This window comes from Phascolarctos cinereus, unplaced genomic scaffold (assembly GCF_003287225.1).
Source record: "Phascolarctos cinereus isolate Bilbo 61053 unplaced genomic scaffold, phaCin_HiC Scaffold_4;HRSCAF=312, whole genome shotgun sequence".
NCBI classification, from domain to species: Eukaryota; Metazoa; Chordata; class Mammalia; order Diprotodontia; family Phascolarctidae; genus Phascolarctos; species Phascolarctos cinereus.
Window position 1 is genome coordinate 272,411,102 of NW_027555847.1, and position 26,584 is coordinate 272,437,685.

The following is a 26,584-nucleotide window of genomic DNA, read 5'->3' on the forward strand; positions in this document are numbered from 1 at the left end:
ATATTGGAATTGCTATTCGTAAGGATGACATCAAGTCAGTAGAATATTATCTGTGCATTATGCTCTGTTTAAGAAGGCAGGGAAGATATGATACATTTTAGAAACATTCCCATAAAGCTTAAAATAAAAAATGTTTCAGCACTTGAAGGGATCAAGTTTTAATTGCTGTCTTAAGGACAGGGGACCAAAGTGGCATTTTGGTGTTAAAAAATCTTAGGTCTAGTTTAGTCATTTCCAATTGTATCCAGCTCTTCATGACCACGTTTTGGGGTTTTTTTAGCAAAGATACTAGAGTGGTTTGCCATTTCCTTCTCCAGCTCATTTTATAGATGAGGAAACTGAGGCAAACAGGGTTGTGACTTGCCTAGGGTCACACAGCTTGTAAGTGTCTTGAGGCCAGTTTTGAACTCAGGAAAATGAGCCTTCCTGCCTCCAGGCATGGCACTCTATCCACTGCTGTGCCACCTAGCTGCCTAGGAGTAAACAAACCTGAATTCTATTTTTGTTTCTACCACTAACTAGCTAGGTGACCTTGAATAAATCACTTGACCTTATCTGGGTTTGATTATCCCTTAAAGCTCTTTCCTGCCTGAGCATTCACTCCTCAGACCCCTAGGGCCTGAGCACTCAACTTATTGTTATAGACTAGGTACTTCCTTTAAATAGATTTATTTTATTTTTTAATTTTAATTTTCAGTTTTTAGTTCTCTTTCTCCCTCCTGCCTCTCCAACCCATTGAACTTTGAAGGGAAGAGAAATATGATCGACACCCATTATATATAAGAAATCATGCAAAACATTAATAAATTTTATTTTAAAGGGCTTTTGATGACATCTTAATGACCTGTTGCCTGTTTTTCTTGAATCTAGCATTTAAGGCTGTAACTCAATATACACCTGTGCCATGCTCTTTTATGTTCTGCCTACGTGAGATACATTTTTACTTTTTGCAGCAGTGGTAGAAGAATATAGCACGCACATGAAACATTTTTTTTAATTTCTCGGGGTAAATTCATTAACATGTGTGATGGAAAAGGGGGCTTATTGTTCCTATCAAAAGTGTCTTGCAACAGGTGTAAAACATTGATGATTTCGGATCTGGTTAAAGCAGTTACACTTTCATGCAGGGTGTATTTTCAGAACGTTGCTGTATCACAAACATAGGAAACATGAACATCTGTGACTGTGTATTGAATTGCATTCCACACACATTCTGATCATTGCCCCTTGATTGTGCTGGGCCTAACAGATAAGGTTCTACAATTTATATTTGTTGTAGTTGGAACAATTACGTAGAGATGCCATAATCTGAAGAAAATGTTTATTTGTATGCTCAGCCATCAGTAAGTAGGGCTTATTATGTGCCAGGCCCCATACTTAGCACTAGGGGTAATACAAGCCAAACATACAAGCCAAAAAAAGGATGGACCCTTGGGGGCAGCTAGGTTGCCCAGTGGATAGAGCACTGGCCCTGGAGTCAGGAGGACCTGAGTTCAAATACGGCCTCAGATACATAACATTTCCTAGCTGTGTGAAGTCACTTAACCCCAATTGCCTCACAAAAAAAAGAGAAAGATGGACCCTGCCCTCAAGGTGCTTGCCCCCTGATGCGGGAAGACCACACATAAAAGGAAATTGAAATGTTGGGAAGGGTGGTGATGAGACCAGGTACCTGATGCAGGGGCATCTTTGAGATAGTTTTATGTGTGTGTATATGTGTGTGTACACACACCATATATATACACACACACACATATGTATATGTATATATAGTTGTTATTGAGTCTTTCATTTCAGTCTGACTCTTTATAGTTGTTATTGAGTCGTTCATTCATGTCCTACTCTTTGTGACCCCATGAACCATAGCATACCAGGCCCCTTTGTCCTCCATTATCTCTCGAAGTCTGTTGAAGTTCATGTTTGTTGTTTCTATGATACTGGCTATCCATCTCATCTTCTGCCATCCTCTTTCCCTTTTGCCTTCACTCTTTCCTTACATCAGGGGTCTTTTCCCCTTTTCCTCTAATGAGTTCCATCTTCTCATTATGCAATCAAAGTACTTAAGCTTCAGCTTCGGTATTTGACCGTCTAGTGAATAGTCTGAATTAATTTCTTTAAGTATTGACTGATTTGACCTCCTTGCTGTCCAAGGGTCTTTCAGAGTCTTCTCCAGCAGCATAATTCCAAAACGTCAATTCTGTACCACTTGACTTTCTTTATAAGTCCAATTCTCACAGCCATGCATTGCTATTGGAAAAACCATAACTTTGACTGTATGGACTGTTGTCAGCAAGGTGATATCTCTGCTTTTTAGTATGCTGTCCAGAGTTGCCATAGCTTTTCTTCTAAGGAGCAAACGTCTTTTAATGTCATGGCTTACAGTTGTCATCTGCAGTGATCTTTGAGCCCAAGAATATAAAATCTGACACTGCTTCCCTGTCTTCTCCCTCTATTTGCCAGGAAGTGATGAGAACAGTTGCTAAGATCTTAGTTGTTTTGATGTTAAGCTTCAAGCCAGCTTTTCCACTCTCCTTTTTCACCTTCTTCAAGAGGCTTCTTAATTCCTCTTTACTTTCTGCCATCAGAGTGGTTCCTCTGCATATCTGAGATTGTTGATAATTTCTCCTGGCAACTGTGATTCTAGCTTTTGATTCACCCAGTCTTGGCATTTCACATGATGTGCTCTTCATATGAATTAAATAAAGAAGGTGACAATATACAGCCTTATTATACATACCCTTTTCTAATCTTAAACCAATCAGTTGTTCCATGTTTGGTTCTAATTGTTGCTTCTTGGCTTGCATGTAGGTTCCTCAGGAGACGAGTAAGATGATCTGGTACTCCTGTGTGTGAGGACTTGCCACATTTTGTTGTGATTCACGCAGTCAAAGGCATTAGCGTAGTCAGGGAAGCAAAGGTGACAGTTTTTCTGGAACTCCTTTGCTTTCTCCATAGTCCAGTGAATGTTAGCAATTTGGTCTCTGGTTCCTCTGCCTCTTCCAAAACCAGCCTGCTCTTCTGGTAATTCTCCTATCACAGAATGCTAAAGACCAGAACCTTAAGCATAACCCTGCTGGTGTGTGAATAAGTGTGGTTGTTCAGTAATTTGAACATTCCTTGGCATTGCCCTTCTTTAGGACTGGGATGTAAACAGATCTTTTCCAATCCAGTGGCCACTCATGTGTTTTCCAAATTTGCTGGCATATTCAGTGTAGCACTTTAATGGCATCATCTTTTAGGGTTTTAAATAGCTCAGCTGGAATTCTGTTACCACCACTAGCCTTCTTAGTAGCACTGCTTCCTAAGGCCCACTTGATGTGATTCTTTAGGATGTCTGGTTCTAGATCAGTTACCATAGCGTCATGGTTATTGGTGACATTAAGATCTTGCATAGTTATTCTGAATATTCTTGCCACTTCTCCATCTCTTTTGCTTCTGTTAAATCCCTGCCATTTTTGTCTTTTATCATGCCTATTTTTGCATGAAACTTTTCCCTTGACATCTCTAATTTTCTGGAAGAGATCTTTTGTCTTTCTCATATTATTATTTTCTTTTGTTTCTTTACTTTGCTTGTTTAAGAAAACCATGTCTCTCCTTGCTATTCTCTGGAATTCTGCATTCAGTTGGGTATGGCTTTCTATTTCTACTTTACCTTTCACTTTCCTTCTTTTCTCAGATATTTATAAGGCCTCATCAGACAGCCATTTTGTACACATACACACACACACACACACACACACACACTCTCTCTCTCTCTCTCTCTCTCTCTCTCTCTCTCTCTCTCTCTCTCTATTATATAGCTGGTGGAGGGTAGTTCCAGAGTGTGAACTACAGGGCTGGAGTGAGCTTCCAGGATAAAGCAGTTTCATGGTCCTGATAGAGAAAGTCTGAAATGTGGTGGGGAGAAGAGGGACTTACTTTAAATCTTAAAAATTATTTTATTTATTAAAAATACAATTTTATTGATATTTTCTGCTTTTTTGTAGCTTAAATTACCCCCAAATTTCTTCCTCTTTGACTTTTTGTTTAAACATGAGATCAGGCATGAAATTTGCTTCTTTGGATGAAACTATAGAAAAATGAAATTCACTGTTGCAGTTTGTATAGTCTCTCTCCATTTTGTGGGGGTGAAGAGATAAGGTGAAGATGAAGTCAGAGTTATGCTATAATAAATATAATTTATTAAATCCTTCAAGAATGATGTATTCAATTTACATGTAGACATGACAGCAGAATTTAGGGCTTGAAAAAAAAGATGAGAAGCTCTTTTTCTTTGTCTTATCATTTGAGTTTTGATCTTTATTTGATATAGATTAATGAGATGTATAGTGCTTTTCCTATCCATATATCCTGGTGGTACTTAAGTGTCGCCATTTTTAATAACACTAAAAATATTGTGGTTAAAGCTTTAGGGCAAGTCTTTGAGTTGAGATCTACAAGTAGAGCTTATTATTAATCTTCCTTATCTTCTTAGCAGCAGATATTCTATAATTAGGTAACTTTTGTAGTAAGTTGATAGCCATACAAGAAAGCTAAATAATGATAACAATAATAACCGGCACTTACATAGAATTTTAAGTTTTGCAAAAAACTTTATATATATTATCTCATGTGAGGTGGGTACTAATATAATCCCCACTTTACAGATGAAGAAACTGAGACTGATAGCTAGTAAGTGTCTGTGGCAAGATTTGAATTCCAGTCTTCCTGACTATGAATTATCCACTGTACTACCTACTGCCACATGCAAACTCAAAAATAAACCTTAAGTATCTACAGCCGTATTTACTGGGATGAAATTTTAGGGTGCATTAAAATTGTCCTGATCTCACATGGTCAGGAGAGACTTAAGAGCTTAGAGCACTTCCAGTTTAGGTCACATTCACCCCTATCCTTCTAGGTGTTTCTGGCTTAGGGTCTATTATTGATCCCTGCTGGTCTGTTTAATAGTTGGGACTCATGTCTCTGAAATTCACAGCAGCCAGTAGTCTGAAGGTGAGGTTTTGATCTTATGTGTAGGAGGGAATCTCTAGAGGGTCCTGGGATCAGATATCAGAGTTAGCCATCATTGAATGTGGGTCTACCAAAGGACCTTCTTTATCAGTCCAGGCCCAGGCTGGTGATGTGCTGTGGTAGGAGGACTTCTAGATTGATGCTTTATGAATTCATGACTGTGTCAAAACTTTGGAGATGGATACAGATCAGATCAGACCTAGGAATTTAAGGTCAATGACAAATCAGGAGCCATATACAAGAGTATAAAGAAATGGACACATATTCCTTGTTTCAATACAAAGCTTTTTTTCTGCTAAAATCAAGTAAAAATAAAGCTTGTGTATATACGTGCTTTCATAGAAAACTAAGATAATTAAAGGACCTTTTCAGGGTCCTGTACAGTTTGTCTTCCTCTTCCCATTCAACCCTTGTACTGTCTTGTTATATAATTTTATTGTATTTTCCAAGTATACATACTGATGGATATGCTCTTCCTTTACATTCAAATGCATGTCATAATCTGGGAAGCAGACAATCCTCATCCACTTGGTTTTTCCTTTGTGGATGATGAAGTCCTTGATGGATTAGATTTCTTCCAGTATGCCAGGCAGTGTTCTGCGGTTTGATGCATTTAGCACGGTATTATCCACAAACTGGATCATCTGGAAGACCTTACTGTCAAAAGGGAATTCCTCTTTAGCTTGGACCCTGAGCTGGTCTCCTCCGTCATAGTTGCAAATCATCTGTCCCTGATTTATCCCTCATCTGATGTTTATGATCCAAAGTTGTTGAAAAGGGCTATTTTTGTTATCTCTTTCAAGGAATCTTGAATGGTTATCTCTCAGTTAATTGTGAGATGGTGAAGATGTGGTCTATTGTTGAACATTGTTTTTGAAAGCCAACTTACTTCTTATTGATACCTTTATAAAGGCTATTTTCAACTGATGTAAATGGTTCATATGAAGATTTTGTATAGCTAGACTTGTAGGCATATACATTGGTAGACCATTCCTTTGGTCACCTTTTCTCTGTATTAATAAAGTCTGAGGTTTTTTCCCCCCAAACCTTTGATATCTTTCCCTTCTTCAGATACCTTGTGTATCAGTCCCTTAGTCTGACTGCTTTTCCTTTCTTGATTCTCTTTTGTGCTATTTCTACTTCCTCTGTAAGCACAGTGGGTGCTGTGATATTAGGGTTCCAGTGTGGCGGTTTCACTGTTCTTGATGGAGAAAGCAGTTATAATGATTTTTTACAAACCTTTTCCATTTTTCTTGTTTGCTTCCCTCCATACATTTTCATCCTTAAGTACCGTTTGGATGACTTTGCTCAGTTGGATATCTTGCCAAGACTTCTTTAAATTAGTTCTATTCTCTCCTTTTCTTCTTTCTGCTTCACAAAATGATTCTGCTTATAAATGTCTATCACTCTTCTGTAAGATTATACAAATAAGTTTATATTGTAACCTGGTGTTGCCATTATGGGCAGCCATCTCATTTTGGAAAATATATCATTGTTTGCTGACTAATGTTCTTTCTGAGCTTTTTTGGTGTCTTTGCTGTGGCAATTAATTTACATTGGCTAAATGTCTGGATAAAATTGTTGTAGTCATCGTTGATGTCATTTCATTCTGTTGTCCACTTCCCATTTTTGAATTTCAATTACTTATTTAAATAGTTCAGGGTTAAGTTGTTTTACATATCTTATTTTTTATTCTTATTATTCTTTTTTGTATTTTACTACTTCCTATGTTAGCTTTGATAAGTTGATTTTCTGACTGTACAGAAATCAGTAACCCTAGGATGACTCCCATACCAATAACAAGTCTTTTCTTTTCTGTTAAAATATAATTGCCTTTTTTTTGCAGTGTTTTTGGTGCTCACATTTCCAGCAGTTATCAGATCTATTTTTGAACCAAATTATCAGGCTGATATGATGGGTGTGAGTCTTCTGTGTAATCTATAGGACTTTGGCCTCTTTTATTCCTTTTTCCTGAATCATGCTTTTCCATATATTTCTCCCCATCCTTACTTCTTCTTCAGCTTTGTATTAGTCACCAAGTATCAGAATGTATGTCAATTCAATTTGGAGAATCTCATCAAGCTCTTTGTGGACTTTCTCTAGTAATTCATCTTTAGCAGCTGACATTGATACATAAGCTACAATTATTTTCATGGTGGTTTTTTCTTTTTCTTTTCTTTCTTTCTTTCTTTCTTTTTTTTTTTGCAAACACTTACCCTTCTTTCTTATTACAATCTGTGATGACCAAGTATCTCCCTGATATGTTTTATATTACTTTTGGGTGTATGATAAAAACCATTCCAGCAGCTCTTTTCTTTGCCTCTTCAGGATCATCTTTCCATTTAACTGCAATTGCCTTTTATCTTCTTCCTACATTTATAGTAAGGATTGCTATAGGTTGACAAGATTGACATGATTTAGCTCCCTCCAGCATTATGTCTACCCAGTGGTTAGTGGACACTGATCTCGCATTCAAAATGTAAGTAATTAAATTGAAGTTTATAGATTGTCTAAAAACTTTCTGATTCTTATAACCTTCTGCCCCCCTTTTTGCTCCTACATGGACCAGGGGACATGCAGGATTGAGGATCATATAAAGTTTTTCTTTGTTTCGTAGGTTTCTGTGACCAAAAAAAAAATCATTATGATGTGTCTAGTTTACTGGGAATGTGCCTTTCTTTAGTTAGCTAAGTTGGTCCTTGGAAAATAGACTTGGTCTGTTTTAGGACCGTATTCAAAGCCTTTCTGGCATGGTAGAACCTGTCATAGCTTATATTCTCCTGGCAGAGCCTTCAAGAACCCAGTCATCTCCACACTATAATGAAGCATAAAAGTAGGACTTGGTGATTGTGTAACTTCTGGTAAATAAGTCTATAACTACCAGTTTGTATTGGATTTGCAACAGCTTGACTATGAGTAAATATAGAGGCAAGCACAGGGGAATGTGGGACAAGGGAAGGATATATAAAGGGGGAATAAAAGAAGCCTACTTTATTCCTCAGTGAAAGAAAAAGTGACCTCTTAATCAAAAGTACAGTAACACACATGTGTAGCACGTATTAGGATAATTCAAGAGAATAATTTACTTTTTTATAACATGCATAATTATCCAGGGTTCTTACCAAGGAGAGCTGTCTCATACATTCATTTTAGTGATTTCTAAGAGCAAAAAAGCTATTTCAATATACTTTTTGTTGCCATAAACTTGTTTTTACGTTGCTTCCCCCTGCCCAACTGAGCCATTCCTTGTAACAAAGAATAAAAAGGAGAAAAACAAATTGGGGCAAAATCAACCCAACACACCAACAGTATCTCAGAGTATATATGCAATGCTATATAGCCAAGAAAAGAAGAAAGAGATAGGTTCATTTTCTTAACTTTTTTCTAGGACCAAACTTGGTTATAGTTACAAGGCATTCAGGCTTTTTCATCCTTTACATTGACATTATTAGCGTCATTATGTGTATTGTTTTCTTGGTCCTACTTATTTCACTCCACATCTGTTCATTTAAATCTTGCTATGCTTTCTGAATTCTTCATATGCTTCATTTCTCACACAACAGTAAGATTACATCATGGTTTGTATACTGCCAGTTGTCTAGCCATTCCCTAACTGATGGGCTTCTAACTTAGTCCCAGTTATTTTCTGCCTCAAATAGTGTGGCCATAAATATGTTAGTATATCAAAGACCTTTCTTTTCTGTCTTTGACCACTTTGGGGTTGGTGCCTAGCAATGGAATCTTTGCATGAAAAGGCATGGACATTTTTGCTGTTTTCTTAGCATCATTCCAAATTACTTTCCAGAATAGTTGGGGCAATTCATAGTCTCACTAGTATTATATTGGTGTGGTTGTCTTTCTGAAGTGTCTCCAACATTGGCTATTTCTGTGCTTTGTCATCTTTGCGGATTTGCTGTATATTTTGTCTGAATTGTTTTAGTTTGCATTTCTTTTATTATTAGTGATTTGTAGCAGTCTTTCATTTGATTGTTAATACTTTGTAATTTTTTTGAGAACTTGTTCTTTGGCAATTTATGAGATAGAGAATAGCTCTTGAGTTTATGTATTTGTGTCAATTCTATCTGTGTATTGGATCTCAGAGATCTTGATGTAAAGATTTTTTTTCCTCCTAAGTTAGTGCTTTGCCTTTTTATCTTAGCTGTAAGAACTTTTAAATTTCATGTAATTAAAATTATATATTTTATCTTTTCTGATATTCACTGTACCTCTTTTGGTTAAGAATTGTCCCCTTAGCTGCACCTGTGAAAGGTACCTAATCTGGTTCTCTTCTAATATTTTAGTGGTGAGACCTTTTATATTCAATTGGCTTACACATTTTGAGCTTATTGTGGTATATAATGTAAGATATTGGTCTAAAGCTAATTTCTGATAAACTGCTTTCTGGTTTTTCCAGCATTTCTTATTCAAGTAGAAAATTATTCTAAGTTCTAAGGTTTGTTTAATACTGGGTTATTGTATTTTAGTATTTATCATTCTTCCTTATTTATTCTGTTCTATTGGTCTACTTTTTCTCTTTTTTAATCAATACCAAATAGTTTTGACAATGAGTATTTTATAATGTAATCTGCGATCTGGTTGGTCCTCCTTATTACTACTTTTTTCATCATTTCATCATTTCTCTTGAGATCATAGACTTTTTGTTCATTCCAGTAAATTTTGTTATTTTTTGACTAGCTCTACGAAGTTTCCCTTTGGTGGTTTGGTATTTCACCAAGTAAATTAATTTAGATAGCATCATCATTTTTCTAAGATTGCTATGACCCACAGTCATGTTCAGTGACTATTCCTCCAGTTAAGGTCATTATTTCTTTGTAGAATGTCTTAAAATTGCATTTGTATGAGTTTTATCTTCTGTTTGTAGATTGACTGCCATGCATGTTGTTATTTTAAAATGAAATTTCCTCTCTAGTATTTCCTTCTTGATTTTATTATTGCTAAAAAAGAATACTATTTATTTTTGTATGTAATTGAGGGGTTCCTGGAGGAAATGCTTTGTCTTCACTGTTTTTATAATGCCATTTCTTTAAATGCCTTTGCTTTAAATTAATTGGGTCCCCTGGCTGGAATGTAAACTTACCATTGAGAACTCATGAGCTGTAGTTTTAGGAGTATGGACCCATAAAGTACTTTGAACCTAGGGTAGTTGTTGCTTGGGGAACTCACCTTGAAGGTACAGATGGTATACGTGGGGGTGGCATACCAGAGGGGTCACTAAAATTATAAAGATGCTTCATGCCTATACATTATGAATACATTCTTTGAGAAAAGAATTGGAAGGCCCTTGACATGGTGAGCATCCAAAAACATCATACAAAAGAGATTATGCCTTAATAGGAAAGAGTATACTTATTCTTGATAATAATTTTCTTCCCTCCCATCAGGTGTTTTGTGAACAACCAGATCACCAAACTGTTAGAGCAAAGATCACTCTCATACTCCCAAGGACCTTCCATTCTAACGGAGGAGACGACAAGGACTATATACAGAACATATATAAATGGAGAGAACGCTTGGAGGACCAGAAAAGTCTTTGTGTAGAAGTTGACGCCTGAGCTTCATCTAGAGGGAGGAAGGGAATGTTCTGAAGTGGAGATAAGGAAGGGGTATATTGTAGTCATGGTGAACGGCTAGTGCAAAGGCACAGTGTTGGAGTGCTTTGTGTGAGGAACAGAGTGAAGACCAGTTTGGTTGGATGGCATGCAGGGTGCTGGAGGGAAGTCATGTTCTGTGAAACTCTAAAGATAGATTGCATCTAGGTTAGGAAGGGCTTTAAAAGCTAATCAGATGGGTTTATTGATCTTTGAGTCTATTGGGAGACAGCAGAGTTATTGAATAGAGTGAGTGACAAAGTCATTTCTGCATTTAAGGAAGAAAATCACTTTGGCAGTAGTGTGGAGGATGGATTGGAGTGCTGAGAGATTTGAGGCACCAGAGATAACAAATTAGGAGGCCACTGAGATAATCTAGGCAAGAGCTGATGAGGGCCTGAGCTACGGTGTTGGCTGGGTGAGTAGAAAGAAGAGGTTGGATTTTAGGGATGTTTTGCAAGTAATAGGGATGATTACATGATGAACATGTATACTCTTGTTGGAAGAGGACCTCTAAGGTGACATTTTGCTCAAATGTTTTTTTTAATAGTTAACAAATAATAAGTACAGCAGAATCTTGTATTTTCTATATCTTGTAGTCAATTGTGTGATGATAAAGATATGGACTCTCGTAGAATAATATTTGCAAAAGTCTGCTCTCTCCCTACTGATACTCTCATTAAGGATGGCCTTAACATACATATAGACAATTCTGTCCATTGATCACTATTCTTTATTTTTGAAAAACTAATTTTTGTTTTCAATGATACATTTTTTGATAACTTCCCATACTATGGAGCTCTTTTTTAGCATTCTCTGCTTGGTCATTGTTAAAGGCTGCTTACAAACATCGTGTGCCATTCTGTTTCCTCATAGTGGCACTCATTTCAAATTCTTCAGGATATGTTGTGCTCTCTAACTTGCAGCTGTGCACCACCACCAGAAATGCACTGGTATTAAAAAGATGGGCCATTCATATCAAGGAGAAGTTTGGAGCTGTTAAAGGAACTCTGAATTTCCCAAAGATGATCTAGCCCAATATTCTCTTTAATTCTTCTCCTCTTTGATTTGGGGCTGAACTCAATGTCCACTTGTAGTGTCAGTACAGAAGATATAAAAGGATCCTGATGATGTGATGGGCATCTTAATTCTGAGCTATTGGCACTTGCCCACCATATTGCACCAGAGTAAGAACAGTGGTCTGAAGCCTTCTTACAGAGAAACTGTTGGAGAGAAAGCAAGTGCAAGGATTCCAGCTTCATGCTTCATTTCTCAGATCTATTGTGTATCATCTGCTGTTCTCACTTGGAGAGAGCTCAACCAAGTCAATGCCAGCTGGGTATTTCCATTTGAATGTCCTTAGGTGTACTTGACTCAAAACAGTAGAGTCATCTTTGACTTTTTCTCTCTTCTCTCAATCCAGTTACCAAATCCTAAAGAATTTTTTTTCTGTCCTCTACCATAAGTACTTTATTGATTTATGCCTTGATGACTCTAATAACTTCTTAGCTAAGTTCCCTGCTCATACTGTCTTTTCCTCTAATCCAGACTGCACATTGCTACCAGGTTAATCTTCCTCAAATTTTAAAACACTCTTTTTTTATTAATAAATTTATTTATTTATTTTTAGTTTTCAGCATTCACTTCCATATGATTTTGAGGTCCAAATTTTCTCCCCATATCTCCCCTCCCCCACCCCAAGATGGCATGTAAATTGATACAGGCTCAACGTATACATTTGTGTTAAACCTATTTTCACATTAGTCATGTTGTAAAGAAGAATTAGAACCAATGGGAGAAACTATGAGAAAGAAGAAACAAAAAAAAGAGAGAGAGCAAATTGTATGCTTCGATCTGCATTCAGACTCCTTAGCTCTTTTTCTGGATGGGGACAGCATTTTTCATCATGAGTCTTTTGGAGTTGTCTTAGATCCTTGCATTGCTAAGAAGAGGTAAGTCTCTCAGAGTTGGTCATCACAAATGTGGCTGTTACTGTGTGCAGTGTTCTCCCTGTTCTGCTTACTTTACTCAGCATCAGTTCATATAAGTCTTTCCAGGTTTTTCTGAAGTCCACCTGGTCATCATTTCTTATAGCACAATAGTATTCCATTACAGTCATAACTTGTTCAGCCATTCCCCAATTGATGAGCGTCCCCTCAACTTCCAATTCTTTGCCACTACAAAAAGAGCTGCTATAAATATTTTTGTACCTGTGGGTCATTTTCCCATTTGTATGATCTCTTTGGAATACAGACCTAGAAGTGGTATTGCTGGGTCAAAGGGTATGCAGTTTTATAGCCCTTTGTGCAGAGTTTCAAATTACTTTTCAGAAAAAATTATGAAACGCTCCACAAATTTCTGTGTCACCCTTGCTTAAGGGGCCATGCTAATCTTCTCTGTGTTGTTCCAATTTTAGTATATGTGCTGCCGAAGCAAGGACTTTTAAAATACTCTTATCAGGTCTCTTTCCTGTCCATAAAACCTTTAGTGGTTCCCCATGACAGTAAGATAAAGTCTAGATTTCTTAACTGGGACATTCAAGGCCCTTCATATTCATATCTCTGCTTAGTTTTTCAGTGTAATTTCCTTTTACTCTTCTACATGCTTCCTACATTTTGGTCAAACTGACTCATTTTTCCCATAATGCTCCTAGTGTTTTTCTGCTTCTGTACTTTTGCATTGCCTTTGTCCCAAGCACTTTCCCCACTTTACACTTAACTGACTTCTACCCATCCTTAAATATCCCCCTTAAAATCTCCTTCTCCATGATGCTTTTCTCCATAAACACCCACATCATCCTGAAATGATTTCTTCCTCCTCTGAACTCCCAAACACTCATTGTTTATACCATTCAATTTGCAGTTAATTGTATACTTCCTTGTGACATCTATTGCTGTTGTGAACTGTTATTTGTTTTCTATTTTTATTTAACTTCTCATGTATTTGTTTTGTTTCCTCAACTAGATTTTTACTTCCTTGAAAGCACAAACTGTATTTTATGCTTCATTATCTCTCATATCACCTACCACAGTAGCCATTACTCAAAAACTACTCATTTTAAAATTTTACTTTAATTCTCAGTTCCGTTTAGGACTTTAAAAAAGTGGATATTGAAATTTGCAAGTATTTAAATAATGGGGTAAAATAATTCAACTTGAGGTTTGGTTATGGGTATGAAAAATGTCTGGTTGAGTTAAAATTTGCTTTTATTTAATGTATATGTCCCAATTCTTAAAAAAGCTATTTGAGGAAATTTTAAAGTTAGAACTAGATTTAATTTGAAGGGAATGTACCTTAATCAGTTGGACAGAAGCACTGTCACATAAGAACTGTCATTCAATGCCCTGTAAGTCATGTCTCCTAAGTTGCTTTCTTTGCTTGCAAATTCTTGGTTCTACAATAGAAACTTACTAATTGGGTCAAATTAGCCTGCACAGAATGTCTTTCTGGTCAAGCTCATACTTGAATAGGACTAGCCTCTATGTCATGCCTGACAAATAGTCATTCAGCCTTAACTTAAAGACTTCTTGGGGAGGTATGAAGAGGGATGAATAGGGGCCACAACTTTCCTAGCAACCTGTTTTGTTTTTAAGCATTAATTGCTCTGAAGATTCCCTTTATTGAAGCAGAATCCCTCTTTCTGCAGCTTTTACCCATTGTTGCTCTGGTGCCAAGTAGAATAAACCTAACGCATCTTCCATGTGACACTTTCAGATACTTGAAGATACCTGTTGTGTTCCCTCTAAGGCTTCTCTTCTGTTAAACAATCTTCATTCTTCAACCAGTCCTTAGATGGCAAGATCTATTAGTTTTCTTGGACTCCATCCTAATTATCATCTTCTGGATTACATCCATGTTCTTCCTAAAACGTAGGACCCAGTTGAACCTGACATTCTATACGTATGCTATCTGAGGCAGATAGAGTAGGACAATAATCTTTCCCATTGTGGACATGCTACTTTTAATGTAGAATGAATTGCATGTGCTTTTTTTTGGCTGTAATTTTGCACTTATTACACATGTCATTCACTAAAACTCCCTGATCTTTTTCGTAGGAACTGTTGTCTAGGTATGTCTCCCCCATCTTGTATTTGTAAGGCTGATTTCTTTAATGTAAGTGAATGTAAGACTTAATGTTTTTCTCTTTTTAATTTCAACTTATCTCAGTTTTACAGTGTTTATAAAATTGTGTAACCATCTCTTTAGTAATATGTTGTAGATAGTTGAAGTATTCTTGGATCTCGATTGTGTCTTTTCCTCTGATAAGCATGCCATTTATGTTTTCATCCAAGTCACTGATAAAAATAATAAATAAATAGCACAGGGCTAACTACAGATTTCTGGGATGCTTCACTAGAGAAACCTTTCTGTTGAGGTTGGATCTGATTCTGTAACCAGTTCTGAATCTGCCTAATTGGCCGTGTAGCCCATACCTTTCCATTTTATTTGCATGAATAAAATAAGATACTTTGTATAAGATTTCAGAAAAGCATTTTACATTGTGTACAGCTTTCCCCTGATCTATCAGTTTAGTAAACCTGCCAAAAAAGGGAAATTAGGTTAGTCTGGATTGATTTGTTGTTGATAAAATCATATTACCTCTTAGCAGTCATCATTTCCCTTTGAAAATCCTTGCACATCATCTCTTTAATTAGGTTCCGTCCTGAGGCACCCATTTTCCATGATCTTTCACATTCATGAACTTTTTGTTTTGAGAACCCTGGAATATAGTTTATTCTGGTGACTTAACTTATTTGGAACAGCTAGGTGGTTTTTTTTAAACCATCTTCTTATCTTTTTCAAATTCCTATTATTAACAATTTTTGTTCTTTCTTTCCAGTCAAAATACCATTCTGTCAATCAGTATTAATTGAATGTCTGCTATGTGCTAGGCACTGTGATGAGTGCTGGGGATACAAATACAGTCCTTGCTCTCAAAGAGCTCACAGTCTAATGGAAGAGACATCATGAAAACAATTATGTATAAACAAGCTATATAAAGGATAAATTTTTCAAATCCAGCCCTTAGATACTTACTAGCGTTGTGACCCGGGGCAAGTCACTTAACCTCATTGCCTTTAAAAGAAAAAAAGAGGGAGAAATTGGATTAAGATGAAAAGCATTAGGATGGAGTGGGATCTAGAAGGATTTTAGCTGAGACACAAGCAGTACTGTTAAATTATATTATATATACAGAAATTAACTTACAAAAATATGTAGAATAAATGGTTTAAATACATTCAGTTACATGCAGAGACTTTAGGCTACAAAATGTTGCCAAGTAAAAACTTTTAAGAATTTGCCTAAATGAATAGACAAAGAATTATAGTTAGAATTTTGTTTTCCTAAAAATGAGTCAAGGTAGCAACAGAACCAGATATCTTCAAGTTTACATGCATTTGAAAGTAAGCACCAGCATTTTTTTTTGTCATCCACATTATGTCAGTGGTATGCCATTAAAATGCAATTAGAAACAAGTAAATCCTGCTTTAAGAAAATAGTGACACAGGGTCTTGTTTACCTTCAGTGGTGATGCTAGATTTAGAGTCAGAAGACATGAATTAGGGCAAATACTCTGTGTGTGTGTGTGTGTGTGTGTGTGTGTGTGTGTATGTGTGTATATATATGCATATATATGTATATATATGTATATGTCATGTACTCTGATCTTGGACAAATCACTTTACACACCTCAGTTTTTTCCTCTATAAAATGAGGATAATAATACTTTCCCCCTTCAAAATTAAGACAAAATTTATATTTTAAAACTAAGGAGCACCAAATAAGTGTGACTCTTCAGAATGTAGGGAAATGGGACATTCTAGTTAACTGAGATTCTAGGTAACCGAGAATTGCCATATATAACAAACCTGAATTATAAATTTTCAGAAAATTAATATATCATAAAACATGTTAAAAATTATTCAGGATATTATTTAAATCTCTGGTTCAGATGACAGTAGAAGATTCTGCTCTGAACTTCAGTTACTTTTATAAATACTAGTTATAATTGTATCGAGTTACAGATATAAAAATAGTAGGAGATTGGTTTGAATCTGTACTGACATGATATCTGTTGCTTTTCCTTCTATAAGTTAAAAAAAATAAATTGTACAAAAAAGAATTCTGATTATCTGTACTTTCCAGTTTGGATTGTTGATATAGGAGGTTAGTGTATTTGACATTCATATTTAAGAAAAAAAAATTAGTTGGGAAGTTACTGAAAAATGGTTGGGAAATTTATGAAAAAATTCTTCAGCCGAGCATCAGTTTCTTTTTTTTTAATCTACTTTTTTTTTTATTATTAACTTAACAGGTAACTTAACAGTAAATAGAAACAAAAAGGGATTGTATATGAGACTAAATTTCTGTTATGTACTTTGCTTTTTTAAAGAATGTATTATGTTTAACTAGGTAGTAACAAAACTTCCCTGCTTGACTGTATCTCCATCTGATCTTCCTTCTATTTGTTTTAGAAACTGTTTTATTGATGCTTTTTTTCCCTTTTTCTTTTGTGGGCATCATTATCATTTGTCCACCTTGCCTGTAGCAAATATGAACAGTCAAGCAAAAATGAATCAACACGTAGTGTGAACCTCAGATCTGTCACCTCTTTGTAGAGAGATAGGAAGCCTGCTTTATCATCAGTTTTCATCATCAGACCAGTCATAACTGGTCATTGATCAGAGTACCAAAGTCTTTTAGAGTTGTTTTCCTTTACATTATTGTGACCATTGTGTAAATTATTCTCCTGGTTCTGCTTATTTCACACAAATGTACTTGGGTTTCTCTGGATCTATCATATTTCTTTCAGTAGAGTATTTTTATTTGTATACCATAATTTGTTCAGCAGTTCCCTCAGATCAAATTTCTGTGGTACATTGGTACTTCACGGATTGCTGCAGTTTAGTATAGTGGATAGAGGAATATATTAGGAAGATACCCTAATTTTACAGATGAGGGAACTGAGGCCCATAGAGGTAAAGTGATTTAACAAAGGCTAATAGAAGATCATCTAGTTGGGCTTAATGCTCCCTAAGGTGTCTTCAGTCCTAAATCCATGAATTCTGGAAGAATAGATAAATGCTGAGGATCAGAGAAACTTAAGGCTGTAAATGTTAGTCTCTAATCCCATTTGAAGAATAGTCTTAAATAGATAATGAAATTATGTCATTTGATGTTTTCATAGATTTGGTTTGATCTGTGAAAAAATAGATTTAGGTGATTTAGTGTTAGGGTACAGTTGGACAGCCACCCATTATCTTTGGGGGTGACTGGATTTGAAGATCATTTTTTCCATTCTCTTTGATTCAAAGTCCCTTGATATCAGCTCCCACTCTCCGCTCCTCCTTTCAGTCTTCGACAGAGAAATACCCTTCTCCCTGACAAGGCTAACCCCTGTACAATGCCCTTGATCCCCATTCCTTCTCATCTTCAGCAGATTTCATCTTCAGTCATCCCTCCCTCTTGAATTAACTTCTTCCTATCAGTTGGTTCCTTCCCTACTTCCTTCAAACAAGTCCAAGTGTCCCCCTCCTTAAAAGACCTTCCCTAAATCCTACAGTTCCCCTACACCATCATCCTAGCTTTTTCTGCCCTTTCTCAGCCAAACTCCTTGAAAAAGCAGTATACACTTGCTGCCTTCACTCACTTCTCAACCTTTTGCATTCTGGCTTTTGGCCTCATTTCTCATCTTTAGCTACTCTCTCCAAAGTTAGTATTGATCGCTTAATTGTTAAACCTTACAATCTCATCTCAGTCCTAATTCTTCCCAATTTATCTGCTGCCTTAGGCACTGTTGCCAGCCCTCTCCTGGATATTCTTTCTTTCTAGTTTTTTTTGTGATACAGCTCTCTCCTGGTTCTTCTTACTTATCTGATTCCTCCTTCTTGGTTTCATTTTCTGGCTTATCCATATCACACTTCAGATTGTAAGTGTTCACCGAGGTTTGTGCTGGACCCGCATCTCTCTCTAGTCTTTCCCTTGGTAATCTCACCAGCCACGATGAGTTTAACTAGTCTCTCTGCAGCTGACTCCCAGTTCTGTCTGTCTATGGATCTCCAGCCCCAGTTTTCCCCCTGAGCTTCAGTCCCACATCACCAGTTGCTTATTAGCCATTTCAAGTTCCATTTTGAGCTTGTCTAAACTTGAACTCATTATCCTTCCCTCTAAACCTTCCGCTCTTCAAAGCCTCCCTATTTCTGTTGAAGGTACTGTAGTCTCTCTGGAGTCTCAATTTATACTCTCAGCACTGTCTTAAGCTCCTTTTCCTCACCTCTATATATCTAGTCAGTTCTTAAATCTTGCCATTTTTGTATTTGCTTCATTTCTCTTCGTTTATATTTTCTTCATTTCTTACATCAGACTTTTCCCTCTTTACTCACACAGCTACCACTTTGGTTCAGGCCTTCATCATCCCTTGTCTTGTCTAGATTATTGTAAAAGTCCCTCCACTGGTCACCGTGCCTCAAGTATCTCATTTTTTCAGTTAATCTTACACACTACTGCTTAAGAAATTTTTCTTAAGCTCAGATCTGACCCTGTGGTTTCCCTACTCAGCCAACTCCTCTAGGATAAAATGCAAATTCCTCCATTTATCTTTTAAAGGTCCACACAACCTGACCCCAGCCTGGTACATTTGACATTAACCCCTGCCCCAGCACTCTGAATGAAGCAAACTGGCCTTTTCTCTGTCTCTCACATAAGACATTTCATTTCTGATTTCTGTGCATTTCACTGGCCATCCCACATGCCTGGAATCCCCTCCCTTCTTTATTCCACTTCAATGTAGCTCAAGCACCATCTTTGTGAACTTCAACTTTTCAAGAACGCATTTAAAATGTGTCATGTCTATCAGTTCTTTGCAAATAGGTACACAATAAATACTTTAACATAATATTAAAACATAAAAGTAAAAAACCCTGGTTTTATTTGCATAACTCATTGAGGATATAGAAAAAGGATCTTTGTTGATTTATGTGTCTGTGGTTTGGGAAAGGGTTAAGTGTTGTAGAACTAAATTTAAAGATTTAAAAGATGGTAATTAATTATTTTTCTTCTTATAAACACAACTAGAAATTATCTGCCTCAGATCATTTTTGGACATGCATGGGTTATTCTTGCCAAATAAATAATTAATGGGAAATGATGGTTGATGTCAGTAGCTGGATCTGTATTTTAAACAGATGCGTGAAAAGAAAGCTGAATATTAAGTAATTGAAAAACCAGTGATGGTTCAGGAGAACATAATGAAACAACATTGCTTTCTCCTTATTACAGAAATAAGAGGGGTTCTTTTTCGGTAGAATGAGAATGATGTATACAGATGTGGTAATTTTGTTTATGCTTAATTGTTTTCTTTTTGTTAAAAAAAGGCTTTAATCTGAAGGAATGGTGAGGTTGCACCTCCAGAAATAATTGTGATGTTAAGACAAGGCATCCATAAAATATATTTTTTTAAAAAAACCAAGTCCCTGAGAATATAAAATTATGTGTTTTCAATTTTGTTTGGTTACGTTTTAATTTGGGACAGTTAAGTGTTGCAGTAAATAGAGCACCAGGCCTGGAGTGAGGAAGACCTGAGTTCAAATTCAACCCCAGACACTTAGAAGCTGTGTGATCCTGGAGAAATCACTTTACCTCTGTTTGCCTCAGTTTCCTCATCAGTAAAATGAGAATAATAATAGCACCTACTTCCCAGGGTTGTTGTGAGGATCAAATGGGAATGATAACTGTAAAGCATTTAGCACAGTGTCTAGAATGTAGTTCTATATAAATGTTAGCTATTATTAATAGTAAATGCTAGATAAATGTTAGCTATTATTATTAGTAATTTTCTGGATGTTGAATACTGCATAAAGCACTCTACTTTCTGTGAATCAGTAAAGAGGCATATTTCCTTCTCAGTTGTGCTTTAAGACTAAATATTTTGGAACCACTTCAGACCTTAGTTTCACTTGACTGATAAGCTCTTGAGCGCAGAAATGTAGTTGTAACTTTATAGCTGCTCTGAGATGTTTTATGAAATCTGTCAGGAGTATTGACTGTATTTCTGTCAAGTGTTATTTCAGGCTTCCTAAGCCTCCCAAAATGATCCAGCTTAGCTAAAAATTTCACATGCTCTATTTTTCTAATATGTGTCTGTTTAATTTATAGGGGTGTGCAGGCTGGTACTTAAAATGGAAGTAGACATTAATGGAGACTCCAGAAGTACCCTATCTACCCTTCCTTTACCTGTGTCAGAGGTGAGTTCCCCAGGAAAAGCTGAAACAGAAAAGCCTCGGTGCTCTAGCACTCCCTGCTCACCAATGAGACGGACCGTGTCAGGTTATCAGATCCTTCATATGGATTCTAACTACTTGGTTGGCTTCGCGACTGGTGAGGAGCTCTTAAAGTTAGCCCAGAAGTGCTCAGGAGGTGAAGAGAATAAGGGGGAATCTGTGCCTACCTTGCGCTCCAAACAGCTTGAAACAGGACTTGCACGTTCCTCTCGTTTATACAAAACCAGAAGTAGGTACTACCAGCCATATGAAATCCCTGCTGTTAATGGAAGGCGGCGAAGACGAATGCCCAGCTCAGGAGATAAGTGCACTAAGGCTTTACCTTATGAACCTTACAAGGCCCTCCATGGCCCTTTACCTCTCTGTCTTCTCAAAGGGAAAAGGGCTCATTCAAAATCACTGGACTACCTCAATCTAGATAAAATGAACATCAAGGAACCTGCTGACACTGAAGTACTGCAGTATCAACTTCAACATCTGACCCTGCGGGGGGACCGTATGTTTGCTAGGAACAACACATGAATTGCTTTTAGGGGAGGGTAAGCCAATTCTGGGTTGGTTTCACTTGGCTGCAAAAATCCACTCTTGTACTGTAGAAATGAACCTCCAGCATCATAGGAGGTTAATCAGCTAAGTGTACTTGGAACAACAACTACTATAACAACAACAGAATTCGAATAAAATTTTGAATACGGAAGCAAAATTGCAGGTATTTGGGGGAAAAGTTATTCTAGAACCAATGATCTCCAGGAAAATCAGAGTGACTCTAATTGGTAGGCATTACTTCGGATAACTATTTAGATAGCAGAAACAGACTTTAATAGGTAAATATAAAGTCTTTATGATGATTTGACATGCAGCTTGGAAATGGGATCTGCCTAGTTGTTGCTAACTTGGTATGACATACTGGAAATTTATATCAGATAAGTACTTGATTGCTTCTTAATTTCTTTCTGTATTTTACTATGATATATAGATATATATGTATGGTAATGATATGTTTTTGAAATTGAGAACCTGAATATTGCTGTATTGGACCACTTTTTATTTTTAAAAATTCAGTTTAAATGTTTTATAACTGATTTTGCACTGGAAAAAAATAGCATTTCAGATGGACAAGAAAATCTTTGTTCACTTGCTTCAATGTTATTGAACAATTTTAAATTTCCTCTTGGAAATTTATTGATCTTCCCTACTGTTGTAAAATATTTCTTTAAAGTATATCTTAATAAAATTAAATTTGAGATACAAAATATTTATTTTACCATTTATGAGAGTAGACTTCTCCAGGAAGTTTATAGTATGAAGTTTCAGAAGTTGAATAGTTCTTTTTACTTCTAAATTCTGAATTGAAATTCACCTGAAACATGAGGTACAGGATTTGTTTTTTTGTTTTTGTTTTTGATTGTGGATTATAGTTATAATACTGACTGCATCTGAATCTTCAACGAATGAAACTTTTAGAAATGAAGTCATGATTTCTATTACTGAATATTTAAATTAATATTGAAGTGATATCTTTCAGCATGGCATTAAATCATTTCAGTTTTAGCTGTGCATAGCACAGAACATTTTTATTGAAAATCTAGCTTCTGAGATTAGTTTGAAGGCATAAAATGCTTCTGCAGTCTTAATGGGTTAATCCTGGATTAGCTAACAATTTATGTCAAATGCACTGGTTCAATTTGTGGCTGAAGAAATAATGTCCAAACATTAATAACAAATACTATTCAGACTGGGCTTGAATATATTTTGAAAATGTATGTAACTTAACCTTTTTGTAAAAGCTCCTATTTCTTTTCTTTTTTTTTTTTTGGCAGACGGGGTGGGGAGCAGTCTCTTAAAGGTGCAATTTATCACTGAAGTGGCATTTCTGGCAGCATTTAACATTTTATTTTGGAAGGCTGGTGAATGATTTCAGGGTGAGGAACCTTGCTTATGAAATAGGGACATCTTTTAATTGATGAATCAGTCATTCCTGGTGCAATTGCAGCTGTTCATTAACCAGACTGAATAGCAAGCTCTGGAGCTGAGCATGTGCTATAAAACACTAGGAATGTTTTTCACTCATTTTTTATTATACCTCCACTGTGGTAAGCTACAGTAAAGAGCCTTGGGATAGTTTGCCTACATCCTGCTGATTTGATCAGAGTTGTTTTGCTGGAAATAGTTTCAGCTTTTGTACATTTTCAAGTAAATTGCACCTTTTTAAACTTACTGCATTAAAGAATAATCTCCAAGATAAACTATATATCTATACAGTCATTAGTTTGACAAGACATAGAATACTGTCAGATGCCAAAGAAAGGTGGGGTTTTGTGTTTAATGATTAAACAGCTATTATTTATTGATGATTTACCCTATGGAACTGTATTGTTTCTGGTTATGAAATAAAGGGGTGATGCAAACATAAATTGTTGTGTAGTCTTTTAAATGTGAGTCTTCAGAAATAGACAAGCATACTTGTAGAGATTATATCACAAAGAAATTTTCATTTTTGATATCCAGCTGTTTAAAAAATTAATATTGATACCTCTTACAGTGTCAATATACATTACACCTATTAGAAAACAGAGCCTCATCCCTGCAAAGCCTGTTGGTACCTCCACTTCCCCATCTAGTTCTGTTTGACATAACTATAATCTGTAATTATATTTTACTAAAATATATGCACATATGTATATAATGTGTAGAATGTGTGTGTGTATGTGTGTGTATGTATGTGTATGTATGTGTGTGTAATGGCATCTACAAAATGCTGAGTTCCCTAAGTTACATTCTTGTCTGATTTCCTCTAAACCTAAAATCAGAATTCTCTATGCTTATGTAGTTAGTATTCTTGTGATAACATGTTCCAGATATTTTAATATTGATTATTATTATTCATTATAGTTAATGAATAATAGTAATGGTCCACGGGTAGTAGACACACGCTAGCTTTGGAACCTCAGGCAGGCCATTTAGCCTCTCTGGGTCCCAGGTGACACTCTGAAACTCTTGATGTTGCTGTGTATTGAGAGGTACATAGTTTACTCACCAGAAGTTCTGTCTTCTGTTGGTTCTTGAAATGTGGTCCCCAAGACCCTTTCAGGAAAGAGATCTTCGAGGTCAAAATTACTTTCATAATAATACTAAGGTGTTTTATTTTCTAATGCAGTAAATGTAGATATAACGCACATAAACAAAAGCTCTTTGAGGGGTCCTCATGGATTTTAAGAGTGTAAAAGGGTCTTGAGAACATCAAATAAATTCCTTTTTGGCCATGGGTTCTATGGATCTGTTTTAAAAAAATATTTTTTATTTTTTCCCTAGTAACATTTAAAAATAATTTTTAAACATTTATTTTTTAAGTTTTCAGTTCTAAATTCTATCCCTCCTTCTCTACCCTCCCTGAGACAGTAAGCAATTTGATATAGGCTATACGTGTGCAATCATGTAAAACATTTCCATATTAGTCATTTTGTACAAGAAGATTAGAAAGAAAGTGAAAAATGGTATGCTTCAGTCTGCATTCAGAACAACATCAATTCTTCCTCTGGATGTGGATGGCGTTTTTCATCATGAGTCCTTTGGGATTGTCTTGGATCATTGTATTACTGAGAATAACCAAGTCATTCACAATTCTTCACTGTACAGTATTGCTGTTTCTGTGTACAATGTTCTCTTGGTTCTGCTCGGTTCACTCTGCAGGTCTTTCTGAAATCATCCTGTTTGTCATTTCTTATAGCACAGTAATATTCAATTATAATCATATACCATAACTGGTTCAACCATTCTCTAATTGATGGGCATCTCTTCAATTTCCAGTTCTTAGCCACCACAAAAAGAGGTGCTATGAATATTTTTGTGCTTACAGGTTCTGTTCCGTTTTTTCTTATCTCTTTGGGATATAGACCTAGCAGTCATATTGCTGAATCAAAGGACACACACAGTTTTATAGCCCTTTGCATGTAGTTTCAAATTGTTCTCCACAATGGTTGGATCAGTTCACAACTCCACCAACAGCACATTAGTGTCCCAGTTTTCTCTTATCCCCTCCAACATTTATCAATTGCCTTTTTTGTCATACTAGCCAATCTGATAGGTGTGAGGTGGTACCTCAGATTTTCTAATAAGTAGTGAATTAGAGCATTTTTTCATATGACTATAGATAGCTTTGATTACAGGTCTGAAAACTGCCAGCTTATATCATTTTATATCCTTTGACCATTTATTATTTCAGGAATAACTTGCATTCTTTATGTATTTCAGTAATGAGGCCTTTTTGAGAGATACTTGCTATAAAAATTTTTCTCAGTTTTCTGTATTCCTTCTAATTTTGGTTGCATTGATTTTGTTTGTGCAAACCCTTTTAAATTTATTGTAATCAAATGATCCATTTTAAATCTCATAATGCTCTCGAGATCTATTTTTGAAAGCTCAGGGGAAAAGCCAAAAAGAGTAGTACTACAGGAAATGTTATGTGTGCTATATTATATAATCTAGAAATTTTACTTTTGGTTTATAAAGAGTTCAAAATTCTGGTCTATTTAGTTAATTAAATCACCTTTCATTACATAAGAGCAACACAATTATCTCTTGACTTTCTCTTTTTGCTTGCTAAGTCATGTTTCCTTTAAATTTCCCCCCATTGTTTTTCTTTTTATTTTTTGACCCTGTCATTCTTTTCATTGATCTCAAGTGAATCTTGAGCTAGCTTGGACAGATTATAAATTACAATTGGTAGGTGGAGTTTCCTCATGTGGGAATTCCTTATACCAATGAAATTATAGGTGCAGTCCTATCACATTACATATCTCTATGATAAGGTTATGAATATTGTGTACTGTAGTGAAAGAATGTTCCAGAGATAATTAGGACATCTCTCCCTTGCCCCAGTTAGGGACAGATTTCATCTCTTGACTTCTGTTCCCCTGGCTGTTGTCAACCCCGGTACATCCAGGGCTGCCTATAATCGGAAGATAACATAAAATAGAGCAGGAGACAAACAGCTGAGGATCAGGTTTTGATCATGTTCTTGGGTCCTAGATTTTGAGCCCTATCTTCCTAAATTTGTGGTACTTGCCTGATTTTTCCTCAGTTAGCCTTTTTGTTTCTACAGATTTGTAGTAACATTAAGGCTCTTCCTGATTAGCTGAATTTATAGTCCTGGCCTTTAGCATAGATTGTCATAGGATTTAGGTCTGGAAGATACCTTAGAGGACATCTGGAGTCCAAACCCCTCTTTTTATAGATGAAACAGAGGTCAAGAGAGATTAAGTGATCTGCACAAGAAGCAACTCTTAACTCCAAACCTTGTGTTGTTTTCACTACATCATCTTACCTCAGGACTTTAATATTTTAAGTTATTTCCAAACATATCTGGATACTGGGGCAGTTGGTTAGGGTTTTAATTTGGGGGATCCTGGGAACTTTGTGGAAAACAAGTTAACTTTTACATATAAATTGGCCTACTAAAGAAAGGTGTTTCTTAGATCCTGAGAAGAGAAATACTTCACGTGTATATTTTCTAACTCATCAATAAATATCATATGTGTAATAGAATTGATATACTACAAAGCTCTTATGACCAGTGTTATATATAATATAATTATAGTATTATACTATAATTACATAATGTTACAGTATGACCAGTGTTTAAGACTTGTAAAGGGACATTTCAAAATATGGAGAAACACCCAC

General features: G+C 36.0%; 1 protein-coding gene and 1 non-coding gene across 4 annotated transcripts in view; one reads left to right on the plus strand and one right to left on the minus strand.

The window, feature by feature from the left end:
* The window catches only part of MACIR (macrophage immunometabolism regulator), a 43,396-nt gene extending 20,080 nt beyond the window's left edge, over positions 1 to 23,316 (plus strand). For all 3 annotated transcript variants that reach the window (XM_020974002.2, XM_020974004.2, XM_020974003.2), the window contains exon 3: positions 20,778 to 23,316. In XM_020974002.2, the coding sequence (XP_020829661.1) occupies positions 20,801 to 21,424 (624 nt within the window). In that variant the 5' untranslated portion in view covers positions 20,778 to 20,800 and the 3' untranslated portion in view covers positions 21,425 to 23,316. The remainder of the gene's footprint in view (positions 1 to 20,777) is intronic.
* On the minus strand, positions 12,955 to 13,062 carry LOC144457243 (U6 spliceosomal RNA). Its single transcript, XR_013486570.1, has one exon. It is a non-coding gene; the product is annotated as a U6 spliceosomal RNA (small nuclear RNA).
* Positions 23,317 to 26,584: the final 3,268 nt, after the last annotated feature.